This window comes from Salvelinus sp. IW2-2015, linkage group LG14, assembly GCF_002910315.2.
Source record: "Salvelinus sp. IW2-2015 linkage group LG14, ASM291031v2, whole genome shotgun sequence".
Lineage (NCBI taxonomy): Eukaryota > Metazoa > Chordata > Actinopteri > Salmoniformes > Salmonidae > Salvelinus > Salvelinus sp. IW2-2015.
In genome coordinates, this window is record NC_036854.1 from 7,949,460 (window position 1) to 7,964,367 (window position 14,908).

Genomic DNA, 14,908 nt, shown 5'->3' on the forward strand with positions numbered 1-14,908 from the left:
CACAATTGTCCCAGCGTGGTCCGGGTTTGGCTGAGGTAGGTAGGCCGTCACTGTAAATAAGAATTTGTTCTTAATTAACTGACTTGCCTAGTGAAATAAAGGTTAAATTAGAAAAAAATGTAGCAGCTCACTTTGGCAGGTGTTGTAGCACTTGCTTGTAGTCTCAAGCATTTTCCATACCAAAAACAAGTACAGCAAGTCACCAGTAAGTTTTCTATATCAGTTGATTCTGCAGGGGGGTGGGGATTCATCCACTTTGAACTCATCCTAAAATCCCCATGAGGCCAAATATAACCAGCTGTCATTTGTATACAATCTGTAGTTCTCACAGCTAACATATACACTTGTGTGTGTATAAGGTAGTTGTGAAATTGTTAGGTTAGATTACTCCTTGGTTATTAGTGCATTGTCGGAACTAGAAGCACAAGCATTTAGCTACACTCACATTAACATCTGCTAACCATGTGTTTGTGACAAATAAAATTTGATAACAGTAGTCTTTGATTACTGACTTGTTTTACTTACTGTATTGCTTAGGCCTATATGGATGTCTTTGTGCTAAAATAATGTCTATATCATTGGTCAGTTGATGCTCTGAATAGCTCTCATGCAACCCAATCATGGGTTTTTCAGTCATGGGTGTATTTGATCAGTGAATAATTGTTCAACAAGTCACGGAAACCCACATTGTCTTTTATTTATGACCTCAAATACATTTGTTTTATCGAGCAATGCCAACTAGCAGTTAAAAAAAATTACAGTACACTTAACTTAAACATTAAATCATCATATAGCAAACCTATGGCATACAAGAATAACTCTCCTAAAATGTACATCTTTACAAAGTGTTTTCAAATCAAATGTTTAAAAAAAATAATAAAAAATAATAAAAAGTGCAAGAGTCAATTCAATTTCAATGAAGGTTGACAATCCCCACCAGTGAAACATGAGAAACAAAATATACAATGAATAAAATAAACATACTTCATATTTTTAAGTTGTTTTGGATACATTTACATTGATATGAACAGTAGGCCATGATATTGTGCATTCCAACTTTTCATTTATTATTTTGATAAGGAAAATATAATCAGTGCGTAAAACAAAACTACATTTTTTTGTAACATTCACAGTAAACAAATGAACCAAATTTTATCCAAAGTGTCCCGAAATTCATCAAGAAGCCAACCTTTTAATAAATAAACGTTATTATTCTAATTTACAAACTGGCTGTGGTGTTTCATAATAGCAATGTGTGGGGGTCAAGAATAGTTTTTTGTTGTTGTAAATAAATAAGACATAAGTTGGAGACATTGATGAGATCAAACATGAAACAAATTCTCAATAAGTGTGGATCCTCACTACTGAAACTGTAAAGTGACGTCCGAGTTAAAACAAAAAGTAAACTCAATGTATGTGACAATCTATCCTAACATTACATTATTGTGAATATTTTAATGAATCAGGATGATTGGATGATATTCAGGCATAACGTGTTTAGAAAGGGAGTGGAAGGGGTGGGGTGCTGATCAGTAGTGTGAAGGTGAGGGGTGTCCCATGAAGTAAACAAAAAAATCTGACCCGAAATTCTGTGAGGTTGAAGAGAAATGTACATCAAAACACAGTACTGCACTCATTCAACGCTCTCCTCCATGGTCCCTCTTAGAAACAACATTTTAAAATGAATAAGATAAAATAACATTTTAGGTTCTTCCTATTAAGATGCACTATGCCACTCAACCTACGTAGTGTATGCAGAAGACTAAAATATACTTATTACCATTTTCAGACACACAGATTCAAAATAAATAGATAACTCCTATCGCGGCTGCTTATTGAATATCAGCACACTTTTCTCTTGATTTTAAGATTTTTCTGTTTAAAGCATGATCCCCTTGTCATGACCAAGGCGTTTGAGCAGGTTGAGAAAACCCAATCATTATATTAAGACTGGTATAGGCTATCTACTGCTTTACATCACCACAGCCCAATGTAAAATATACTCAACCTAATGAACAGCAAGGTACTATGTGTGGAGGCTCCATGTTTAAAAAGGCACGTGGATCCTCTTTATATTATTGCTGATAAACTGTCCATACCTAGCCTATAATCCTGAGCTAATTGCAAATTCATTAAGCTGCTTGCACAGATTGTGTTAAATTGGTTGACACTGTATTATGCACAGTTAAAACAGTACCACTGACACCTAGTCACATAGGATCATCCCTCTGATAAGGGGTAAGCTCAGCTATAGAAAGTTAAATACGCTAAAACAACCATTAAAAAGTAACTCAAACAAAAGTTGAAAACCTTGATTAGGTGGTTGTTAACTAAAATGACATGGTGTTCAAAAGAGCAAATTACAGCAACATAACTCAAATTCAGCCAGTGCCATTTCCTCATCAAGAGATGCTGGCAGACTGCAGCAGTGTACCAAATTACATTTTTGGGATGTCAGTATTTTTGTTGAAGGGGGAACGGTTAGAATTAATGGATAGTTATCTATTTCTTACCATTTATAACAGAAATTAGCAGAAATATCTGTACAGTATATGGAATACTCATTTCCAACATCTCTAAAAGATGGTCTGTATGCTTCCCTTTAGATTGTAAAGCCCATACACTCTGAGCCCCTTGCCACACTGTTGTACTCAGCAATATCATCCAGTTTGCTAAAATGATAACTTTGACCGTTTCATAGTTATTTTTCAACTTATCTAAAATAGATACGGAAGTCAATCTGCTTGACATGGAAGACTGTAAAGAAGTGCTGTGGCGGTGTAGTGCCTCTGTAGTACTAATATGTTCCTGTACATGTATGTTGCCATGACTACTCAAGTGCAGTATTTGGCATGTTGTTTTGTGATATGTTGAAATTTGACCATGTGACTTTGGCAAAGCTGCAGTATTGCAAGTTGCGTGTGACGTTGTACCGGTGAATCAGGCAAAAATGCATATTGGAACTTTTTTGTCCTGAAGACTCTGGCAAAGCTAAAGACCTGTGTCGTGTGTAGTGTTGTGCGTACAGTAGTGTGTTGAATTTACCATGTAGTGTGTCATTCCTTGTCAACAAATCTCCAGCCGTTTAGTGTTATTTGTTGTCATGATGAGGCAGGCAAAGCTACAGACCTGCTTAAACTACATCTACTAGTATGTTCATATGGTGGTGTGTTGTGGGTGGTCATGGCAACTCAGGCGAAGCTACTGGAGCTGAGGCATTGGAACTTCTCTCTGAGTGACTGGACGATGTTGGGCTGGTTCTGCTGTGCCGGCTGCTCCGCCCAGAGGTACTCCTGTAGACGCTCCCGGTCCGTCAGCCCACAGGAGGACCTCGACGGGGTGCAGGGCAGACTCTGGGTCTGGGCTGGCCCTCTGGAGCCACCACCACCACCGTTGTTACGCTGCCCGGAGCAGTCCTGATCCCGCTCGCTCTCATCCTCAGAGCGGATCTCCACATAATCGTCGTCATCGTCGTCTCCATTGTCCTTGAAGTTGGCTAGGTAGTTCTGGGTGGCTGTGAGCATGCTCAGCGCGGAGGCACGGTTCAGGACCACCACCTGCTGACCGTCTTGCAGGGTGAGGTCAGAGTGACCGTGACCGCAACTGGACCGCTCCGGGAGGCTGCTCTGCCGACCGGCCCGGCCCAGACTACTGGGACCATGGAGTCTCTCTGAGGAACTCTGGACCACAGCCGGGCGACGGTTGGACCCGGTAAGGTCATTCTCCTTCTCCTGCTGCCGGTCGCCCAGTGAGCAGATAGACTGGCAGCGGCTGGTAGGTGGTTTAGAGGAGGACGAGGAAGAGGAGGCGGAGTTAAAGGAGGTGTGTCGTTTAATAGAACTGTACACATGCTCCTCCTTCTCACTGGGGGCGGAGACACAAGAGCTCCACCGCTGGGTGGGTGAGGTCTCTGGGGAGGGAGGTAGGATCTTTAGGGTGGGTACGGAGCAGGCTGCTGTGAGCCTGCACTGGGGGGTGGAGGACCGTATCTCTGACACAAAGCTGGCCAGCTCCCCGTTGCTGTAGGTGGAGAGGAGCCAGTCATCCTCCAGCCCTAGGCCCAGGGAGGAGCAGGTCTCAGGCAGGGATGGGGAGGAGGCCAGCCCTGGGTGGGCATGGTGCGAGCCAGGAGGGCCCGGGCTGCTGGAGCCCTGACCTGGAGAGTCTTTAAACATCACCTGGTCATACAGCTGGGAGTACTCGGCTATCCTCGCACCTGAGAGAGAAAGAGAGAAAGAAAGAGACAGAGAGAGTGGGAGAAAGTGACCTTAATAAAATACACAGAATTCATGTTTAGTCCTTTCATTAACCAAACAAACACAGTCAGGTCCAACATTATTGGCACCGTTGATAAAGATGAGCAAAAAAGACAGTATAAAATTGGGAAATACATTATTTTATACAATTGCTCAGAAAAATGCATTTTGTTCAACAAGTAATAAAAACTATTCTAAAAATGATTGGCACCCCTGTTTTCAATACTCTAGCACCCTCCCCTTACGAGGATAACAACACTGAGCATTTTACAAAAATATTTTATGAGATTGGAAAACACATTGGGGACGATCTTAGACTATTCCTTCATTCAGAATATTTCCAGAATATCTGGCCTCTTCAATTCAAACCACAGGTTTTCCTGGCAGAGGCAACCGGGTTTTTGGCTAAAATGTCCTGGTACTAAAGTTCTTGATGCTGTAGACCTTAACAAGGGCACCAGGACCATTGGAAGCAAATGGCGACCTTGAATCCCATTAACAACCTGTGGTTTGAATTGAAGAGGGCAGTCCATAAGCTACCAAGCTTGCTAGGACAGAACAGATACAACTTCAATTAGCACTGTGGTGTGAAGTGAGAGGTGTCAAAGCCTTGGCCAAAGCCATGGCAGGAGAGTCTCACAGCCTACCCCACCCAAATCCAGAGGCCTTTGAAGCCCCCTCCCGCTGTTCAGAGACCATCCCCTGGCATTTTCTACAAGGATTCTGCCTCCAGAAAAAAGCTTCTCCAAAGTGGGTGTGACACCTACTCCCATTGCCTGCTGCACTGCTGCTTAGATTCCACCTGGCGATCTGTTCACCGTCTGCCCGTCTGGTACAGGTACCCTCGCCACACTACCCACTCTCTCCTGAGCCTTTGCTCGCCTCCAGCACACACGCACTGTTGGGGAGTGACTCTGAACTTACAATGGCTAGCCCCAAGCCGTTATATTGTTTTCTTGTGCTTTATGCTATTTGCCTTATGACTCCTGCATGCTTTGATGACTATGAACTTGCTTGTTTACCCAACCGTGGGACAGACTATGTTTATTCCCACACTCGGTACTCTGACTCTCTATTGATTACACAGACTCTTGGCCTCCCATCCTATTCTAACCACCACTTTGTATTCATGTTACCTGATGAAATTGCTGTACAATATGATCTTGTTGCCATCTAATGCACATTCAAATGTCATAAATCATCACTGCAGAGCTCTCCCTGTTCTCTGCCGTGCCCTGATTATATTACTGCTGATGATATCTGGAAATGTGCATGTACACCCTGGCCCATCTACTGTTGCTAGGCCCAATTCTGATTTGTGCTCTGATATCTGCTTCACTGATTTCTGCTCTCGTAAAAGCCTGGGTTTTCTGCACATTAACATTAGAAGCTTATTACCTAAAATGGATCAAGTGAAAGTGTGGGTTCACAGCTGCAATCCATATGTGTTGGTCATTACTGAGACGTGGTTAATTTTTGAACACTGATGTTAACCTTTCTGGTTATAACCTTTTTCGGCAAGACAAATCTCCCAAAGGTGGTAGAGTGGCAATCTTTACCAAGGAACACCTTCAGTGCTCGGTTGTCTCCACCAAGTCTGTCAACAAACAATTTGATTTGCTGGTTTTAAGCATTTAACTTTCGAATAGCTCTTTGTTGACTGTTGCTGGGTGTTATCGTCTTCCATCAGCACCGGCCTGTACCCTACCTGCCCTAAGCTCTCTCCTGGCCCCTTACACTAAGTCTGAATTTGTCCTGCTAGGTGACCTAAACTGGGACATGCTTAAACCCCCTGACCAAGTCCTAAAGCAATGGGACTCCCTAAATCTTTCTCAGATTGTTACCAATCCCACAAGGTATGACTCCAAACACCCAGAAAAGGCTACTATCCTTGATGTTATCCTCACAAATAATCCTGATAGGTATCAGTCTGGTGTTTTCTGTAATGACCTTAGTGATCACTGTTTTACAGCCTGTGTTCGTAATGGCTGCTCAGTGAAACAACCTGTCCTGATTTGTTATAGATGCTTGCTAAAAAACTTTCATGAGTAAGCCTTCCTTCATAACCTGGCCTCTGTAAAATCATATAGAACCAGCTTGAAGACGCTTGGACCTTCTTTTAAAATATTTTCAGTGGTGTTGTTAACAAACACGCCCCATAAAAAACAGGGTCAACCCCTGGTTCGACTGTGATCTTGCAGAGTTACTCCACCTCAAGAATTCCCTTTGGAGAAAGACTCGGCACACACATACTCAGGCTGATTGGCTCTCGTTCAGGCAAATAAGTGCATTCAGGCTTATCGCAAGGCCAAAGTTAGTTACTTTAAGGAGCAGTTCTCTCCATGGGTCTAACCCCAAGAAGTTCTGGAAAACGGTTAAAGACCTGGAGAATAAACCCTCCTTCTCACGGCTGTCCATGTCCCTTAATGTTGATGATGTGGTTGTTACTGACAAGGAGCACATGGCTGAGCTCTTTAATCACCACTTCATTAATTCAGGATTCCTATTTGACTCAGCCATGCCTCTTTGCCCGTTCAACATTTCCTCATCTCCCACCCCTTTCTAATGCGTCTAGCCCCAATGCTCCTCCCTCTTTTTCCCATGCCGCGCTACAAAGTTTCTCCCTGCAGTTGGTCACTGAGTCCGAGGTGCTAAAGGAGCTCCTTAAACTTGACCCCCAAAAAACATGGTTTTCTTCTTTAAGGTTGCTGCCCCTATCATCACCAAGCCCATCTCTGATCAAGCTGATCCTAACTGTTATAGGCCAATTTCTATTTTGCCCAGTTTATCAAAAGTGTTGGAAAAACTTGTCAATAATCAACTGACTGGCTTTCTTGATGTCTATAGTATTCTCTCTGGTATGAAATCTGGTTTCTGCTCAGGTTAAGGATGTGTCCTTAAAGGTCCTCAATGATGTCACCATTACCCTTGATTCTAAGCAATGTTGTGCTGCTATTTTTATTGACTTGGCCAAAGCTTTTGATTACGGTAGACCATTCCATTCTTGTGTGCCGGCTAAGGAGTTTTGGTGTCTCTGAGGGGTCTAAGGCCTGGTTTGTTAACGACCTCTCTCAGAGTGCAGTGTAAAAAGTCAGAATATCTGCTGTCTCAGCCACTGCCTGTCACCAAGGGAGTACCCCATGCTCCTAGGCCCCATGCTCTTCTCAATTTACATTAACAACATAGCTCAGGCAGTAGGAAGCTCTCTCATCCATTTATATGAAGATGATACAGTCTTATATTCAGCTGGCCCCTCCCTGGATTTTGTGTTAAACGCTCTACAACAAAACTTTCTTATTGTCCAACTAGCTTTCTCTGGTAAGTGTCCAACTAGGTTTCTCTTTGGTAAGAAGAATGCCCCTCTTGACACAGGTGTGATTACTACCTCTGAGACTTTAGAGCAGGGGTGGTCAATTTTTTGGGCTCGAGGGCCATATCGGGATTTTGAAATTCAATGGAGGGATGCATTTTTTTGGTGACCAATTGTTTGTTAAAATCAATTTGCAGAGGCTTCCGGAGTGGCGCAGCAGTCTAAGGCACTGCATCGCAGTGCTTGAGGCGTTACTACAGACCCGGGTTCGATCCCAGCCACAGCTGGCCGTGATTGGGAGACCCATGAGGCGGGGCACAATTGGCCCAGCGTTGTCCGGGTTAGGAGAGGGTTTGGCAGGCCGAGATTTCCTCGCGCTCTAGCGACTCCTGTGGCGGGCCGGGCGCATGCATGCTGACACTGTCGCCAGGTGTACGGTGTTTCCTCCGACACATTGGTGCGGCTGGCTTCCGGATTAAGCAGGCATTGTGTCAAGAAGCAGTGCGGCTTGGCTGGGTCATGTTTCGGGGGACGTACGGCTCTCAATCTTTGCCTCTCCCAAGTCCATACGGGAGTTGCAGTGATGGGACAAGACTAACTACCTGCGGGCCATACTTTGCCTCACCTTGGTTTAGAGCTCGAGGTATTCACCTCATAAAAGTACTCGGGAGTATGGCTAGACAGTACTGTCCTTCTCTCAGCACATATCACAGCTGCAGGCTGAAGTTAAATCTAGACTTGGTTTCCTCTATCGTAATCACTCCTCTTTCACCCCAGCTAACCCTGATTCAGATTACCATTTTACCCATGCTAGATTGCATAATTTATAGATCGGCAGGTAAGGGTGCTCTCGAGCGGCTAGATGTTCTTTACCATTCGGCCATCAGATTTTCCACCAATGCTCCTTATAGGACACATCACTATACTCCTCTGTAAACTGGTCATCTCTGTATACCCGTCGCAAGACCCACTGGTTGAAACTTATTTATAAAACCCTCTTAGGCCTCACTCCCCCCTATCTGAGATACCTACTGCAGCCCTCATCCTTCACATACAACACCCGTTCTGCCAGTCACATTCTGTTGAAGGTCCCCAAAGCGCACACATCCCTGGGTCGCTCCTCTTTTCAGTTCGCTGCAGCTAGCGACTGGAATGAGCTGCAATACACACTCAAACTGGACAGTTTAATCTCCATCTCTTCATTCAAAGACTCAATCATGGACACTCTTACTGACAGTTGTGGCTGCTTCGCGTGATGTATTGTTATCTCTACCTTCTTGCCCTTTGTGCTGTTGTCTATGCCCAATAATGTTTGTACCATGTTGTGTTGCTACCAAGTTGTTGCCATGTTGTGTTGCTACCATGCTGTGTTGTCATGTGTTGCTGCCATGCTATGTTGTCGTCTTAGGTCTCTCATTATGTAGTGTTGTAGTGTCTCTCTTGTCGTGATGTTTGTTTTGTCCTATATTTTATTTATATTTCAATTTTTTAATCCCAGCCCCCGTCCCCGCAGGACGCCTTTTGGTAAGCTGTCATTGTAAATAAGAATTTGTTCTTAACTGACTTACCTAGTTAAATCAAGGTTAAAAATATATTAAAAATTTAAATAATAATAATAAATATCAAGGATCTGGAAATAGTCTGCATGGAACAATGGTCTAAGATCCCTCCCAATGTTTTCTTCAATCTCATAAAAAAACGGTGTAGAAAATGTCCGTGTCATTATCTTGGCGAGGGTATGGAGTACTGGAAACAGGCTGCCAATCCTTTACACCACTATCTTTTTTTACATTGTTTTTATTACTTGTTAAACAAAATCTATTTCTCTGAGCAATTGTTAGTATAAAATAATGTATTTTTTATTTACATTTTGCATGCAATATAGCTCAGTATTTGTATTAATTATATATAGTCTTTTTTGCTCATCTTTATCAAGGGTGCCAATAATTATTGACCTGACTGTAGTTAGATGTACATATCATGACTATATAAGCAACTACTGATTGTGTTTGTTACCTATGGCAGCGCCGCCTTGCTTCTTATCCTCCAAAATGGCTGCCAGGTCTTTCTGCTTCTTCTCCAGGTCTTTCTGCTGCTTCTTCTCCTCCCTGTTGCGTCCTCCTGACCCCATGTCGCCGGGGTCCATGCTCTTCATGCGGAGCAGCTGGTTGGCCTTCTTGATCTTCTGGCTGTATTGGCGTGCCATCAAGAACACACGGTTCTTGGTCTTGTCCATGAGCTCCTGGGAGAAGCTGTCCACTGAGTCCCCCGGAAGGAGAGAAGAGGAGGCCAGGGGGGAGTCCAGACCCCCCAGCCCAGCCAGCTCTCCAGGGAACAGGCTGTGGAGGTCCCTGATGGAGGGGTCCCTTTGGCTGGGGTCCCGTTGGGGCAGATCCCCCAGCTCATCATCATCCTCCAGACGGAAGCTGCCACTGCTGAGGCGGGCCAGTCTGTTACGGATGGTCTTGACTGTCCCGGAAGAGGCAGGGTCTGGGAAGGCAGGGAGGGGGAGGGACGGGGGAGTGAGGGGAGAGGGGGAGGGGTAATGATCTTCATCTTCAAAGGTAGCCTCTCTGAGCAGCTCTGGGAAGTTGAGGATGGGGATGGGGATGGTGAATTGGTGAGTGGGGGACACAGTGGGGGGGTTGGGATTGCGGGCTGGGGGGCTCTTGGTAGGGGAGCTGTGTTTTTGGGAGCTGTTCTTTTTGGGGCTGCTCTTGACCGACGAGGTCTTGGGGGCCTCACTGGCACTCACGGGAAATGCGGCGGGAAGGCGGTCCGCTTTCTTCTCGTTCTTCTTGATGTAGTTTTCCAAATCGTTCCAGATCTCGTCCACCTGCTCCGACATCTGGTCACCGGTGTGGGAACGTTGGGAGAACGTTTCCGAGGCGGATGAGGAGTAGTAGTCCGGTTCGGAGGTGCCGTGGACTGGATGGGAGTTATCCTCCGTCCTCTCGTCCTCCCCAAAATGTAGGCTCTCCTCAGACACGAAGCCCCCCAGGCTCTCACAGCCCATCAGGTCAGGCTCAGAGGCAGACGGCAACAGACTGTCCCTCTCCTGTACAGGTCTGTCCCCATCCCTGTCAACCTTGGCTGGGGGCGGCCTAAAGCAGATAGTATCATAGATGTTCTCCTCCTCCACGATCTTCAGGGCACACGTCCCAAATGGCACCCCCTCCTGGACAGTGGAGGAGTGGTTACTGTCAGACAAGCAGTCTGGCTCCATGAGAGGCTCTGTAATACTCCCAGTGACCCCTGAGTTTAGAGCCCCAGGGCACTGTGTGTCTCTAGGGGCCTCTCTTTGGGCCCCACGACCCTCCTGCTCCCTCCTGATCAGCCCCATGCTCTTCAGGTCCTCATAGCTGATGTTGTCGTAAATGTTCTCTATGTCGTCTATTGTCAGCTGCTCGGCCGACGACGATCCCGAGATGTCGTTGCTGGATGATTCGGCATGGGTCATCCCTTCCTGGTCATCATCCTGACCAGGGGGGCTCTGTCGGCCGCCAGTCTGTTTCTCCCCCACGCTGCTGGCTCTCCGCAGCACTCTGCTGTCCCCGGTGGATGGAGGGTCTATCTGCACCGTGGGAACCTGCTCCATGTGCCAGCTGCAGGGTCGTCCCTGGGTCTTGCTGGGAGACGACGTGACCTCTAACCTAACAGGAAGTGGTTCTAGTTCTTGCCCGCCAGGTTCGGTGGGGACAAACATCTGGTAGATGTCCTCTTCCTCCTCGTCGGGGTTCATGGTGCGCTGACGCGTAGGGAACATGGCTCTGCGGACACGGTGGTCCGCCCAGATGTTCCCCACCGTCTGGGGGTCACCCCCTGGGACCAGCATGGAGGGGACATGGGTGTCCGGAGGTTCCTCTATCACACGGGGCGTCCTGAGGAGAGGAGGGTGGTGACCTCCCTGAAGAGATTTGTTAGCCCTCTGGAGAGAAGGAGAGATGGAGGGAGGGTAAATTACATTATTTTGTAAATGTGCAAATGTAGATGTACTAGCGATAACTTTATTACATTTGCGTTAAGTCCTGTACACAACTATTCCTACTAGTCATTCACATCACACTGTTAGGGTCAGTCACCTGTAGGTCTGAGGCGCTCATGTTGAAGGTCTTCCATTGGTCGATGCTGCTGTCCATAGACGCCTGTTGGTTCAACTTCTTCCTGCTAGACTTCTCTGGGACTCGCAGCCTCTTTCCCCCACCCTGCACACAGTTAGAAAATTGTGTAATTAACATGCCTTTACCTATCTAATCCCTTCTTACCTGCAAATAGGCTAGAGCAAGGGGCTAAGGATCAAAATCAAATCAGGCAAATCTGATAAACTTGAATGAGGAGAAAGTTGTTCAAAGGTCAAACTGATGCATTGTGGGTAGGTAGGAGAGACTCACCAGGCCACTGTCGTCCTCATCGTCGGCATCCTGCTGGTGTGGCTCCTCCCCGTCCTCCCTGTCGCTATGGTCAAAATGGTCGCCAGGGTCCAGGGACTCCTGTGATTGGTTGACCAGGCTGCGGCTACGACCAATAGTGCCCAGAGCCAGCTGGGACACGGGGGAGAGCAGGGTGGCACCCAGACTCGTCCGCTACAGAGAGAGGGTGATAAGCCAGAGAGTGTTAAATGTGTGCGTGATTGAAGAGTGTAGCAACCGTTGCAAATAACACCTAAACTATCTGAAAATGTTACTCTATTATGGGGATATAATCATAGAATTAGGAATGATAATACTAAGATGGACATGAACCTTCTTATGACAGTATAAAAGTTCAGCCATTTTGGTCAGGGAGCTGGTCAGCCATGGTCAGCCAGTGCTGTGATAAGATATAGCGTAAAACAATGAATTTTAAGATTATCTGCACTGTATGTTTGCTAGCAAGCTAGCCAGCCAGTTTAAGTTGAATGATTCCATAAATGTTTCAAATTAACTGCCAATATGCCAACATTCCATACAAACAACGCAGTCAATCCATAGCCATTCACTGGCTGAAAGCTGTTGATGATAGGACTTAGACAAGTTGTAAATCCAAAAAACAGCTTTCCATAAAAACACACATTTACAGTCTGTTTACATATATTTTAGAGACTATTTATACATAAATGTATATAAAACCAGTATAAACTATTTATAATTATACGACAATATTTTAGGTTTACAATAATTGTGTTACACAGTTACTGATATCACATGCTGAACACACCGCTTGTGTCGCGTTGCTAAATACATTTACATGTTATTCAATCATTGCATCCAAACTGCTCTCCAGCGTCTGCGTAGCCAGGCGCTAAAATAGAACTTGGTTCTATTTGTGATGCGCTGCAAGTCCCGCCTCTCCCATCTCCTCATTGGTTTTTAGGAGTATACTGTATACCCACGTGGGTGATTGTAAGATGAACTGAGGTCCACAGTCCAGTTGGTGGTGGTAATGCACCTTAAATTTGGTTGCCAACCACCATATAAAGTCCAAAGAAGAACAAGAACAAGAAGACGAAGAAGACTGGAGGAGGAGAGGATAACTCGGTTTACCCTTTTATCTGTGGATTCATTGTCGGAGTAAAATAACCTTGTGCATTTCAGGTTAAATAACAACAGTGTTTATATCCCAGGACAAATTAGCTAACAACAGCAAGTTAATACAGTTAATAAATTAATATAGTTGGTTCAGAGTTTGTTTTGATATTTCAACATGCATGTCCTGATCGCGTCTGATATGGATGGACAAAATCAACAGCCGGTCTAGACAGCATGTTAAGACAAGAATTTCTCCTTGACCACAATGGCACCCATTATCATACCATTCTGGAACTTTTGATTGTTCATGACATAGCCCCTCTATTCATTTAATAGGATCTATATGGATATAACACTGTTTCTTTGTGTAACTGTAGCATCGTGTCACCATCCATAAATTACTAATGTGGGTTTAAGCTGACCTTTGAGCCATCTTCCTTGACACCATGTTTAGCGTTCTTCAGTAACTTGGACAGAGGCTCTGAGGAGAGACAGACAGGACATGTCACATAGTCAGAGAAACTGGCCCAGTCCATTGGCATCAGCACTGATCATTTACAGTACCTTGTTCCTGTCCCTCCTGTTTCTCACCTGACTTCCTGCGGACCCGTCGAGTGGTGGAGCCCTCCTTGGTGTGGGGGCTCCTCTTGTCCCCGTCAGGACTGTAGTGGAACCCTGGGTGGTCTGGAGAGGACAGAGGAGAGAGGGAATGTTATCAAGCACCCAAATAAACTCCAACAAACTTAATGATCTGACAATAGTCACAAGAGGCTTCAACCAATGTCAAATGGATACTTACGCATAACATCCATCTCCAAAATGGCCTGCTTGGCCTGAAAAACAGATGAAAAAAACACTAAAGTGAGCGCCATATTACAGAATTCAGCAAGCCTATAATTGAAGTTGAAGATATGGGGGTACCAGACACTAGATGGCACCAGACAGTAGTCTTTTCCAACAGAAGCGGACTACTTTACAAGCATCAAGTTTAACAAGAGATCCCTTTCATGTAATTACTATGAACCCTCTCAAGGATTTCCCCCAGACAAAAGCATCATTTTCCATTTTAACCAGAGCCAAAGAGAGGTGGAGAGAAGAAAGAGAGAAAAAAATGGAGAGAGAGAGAAAGTGAAAGAGAGAGGAGGAGAGGAAGACAGAGCGAGAGGGGTGATCGAAAATGAAAGAGGGAGAGTGAGACCATTCCACCTCCTCCCACTCAAGGTTGTGTTAATGTCCTTAGTGAGGACACACATTGTTTGCTCCGTGTCTCACCTTGGCTGGGATTTTAGCCGGGTGGTTTTCAAGTATGAGTCTCTTCAGGTGTAGGATCCACATGCGTTTGTCCTGCTGAGACTTGGCCTGGGGGCGGAACACAGCACAACAGAGAGGATAAAAGGAGAGAGACATTAAACTAGACTTTAAATTTTGAATCCTTAGTTGCGACATTCATTTTGGTACTTATAAATTAATGATATATATCCATTTATTCTTGAAGAATATAACTTCTAAATGCCTCATAAGCTTAGTTCAACAGTCGGACCCCATTAGAACACAATATATAAGCTTGTTTTATTTCAATGTTTGTAAACAACAAATGTAAACAAAACACTGTATAGCCTCCAAACATGGTTAAAACTATTAATTTGATATAATGGATGGTCAGTCCTTGCATACATAGCTCTATGAATTTGAGAGTGGTTACATTTCTCCAGGCCCATCCCTTAGCTTTTTAGCAAAACAGGAGCGGGGAGAAATTGTTTCAATTAAGGATTCTAGCTTTAAACGAAGTATAAGATGACCATGACAAACCCATAACAACAATGGGATATGCCCTT

General features: G+C 44.9%; 1 protein-coding gene across 1 annotated transcript in view; it reads right to left on the minus strand.

Moving 5' to 3' along the window:
- Nucleotides 1–672: 672 nt before the first annotated feature.
- LOC111972771 (pleckstrin homology domain-containing family G member 1) overlaps nucleotides 673–14,908 on the minus strand; it is a 62,752-nt gene continuing 48,516 nt past the window's right edge. The window contains 8 exon segments of the mRNA XM_023999843.1: nucleotides 673–4,216; nucleotides 9,583–11,494; nucleotides 11,649–11,771; nucleotides 11,958–12,149; nucleotides 13,496–13,554; nucleotides 13,665–13,757; nucleotides 13,873–13,906; nucleotides 14,346–14,432. Of these exon segments, the coding sequence (XP_023855611.1) occupies nucleotides 3,192–4,216; nucleotides 9,583–11,494; nucleotides 11,649–11,771; nucleotides 11,958–12,149; nucleotides 13,496–13,554; nucleotides 13,665–13,757; nucleotides 13,873–13,906; nucleotides 14,346–14,432 (3,525 nt within the window). The 3' untranslated portion in view covers nucleotides 673–3,191.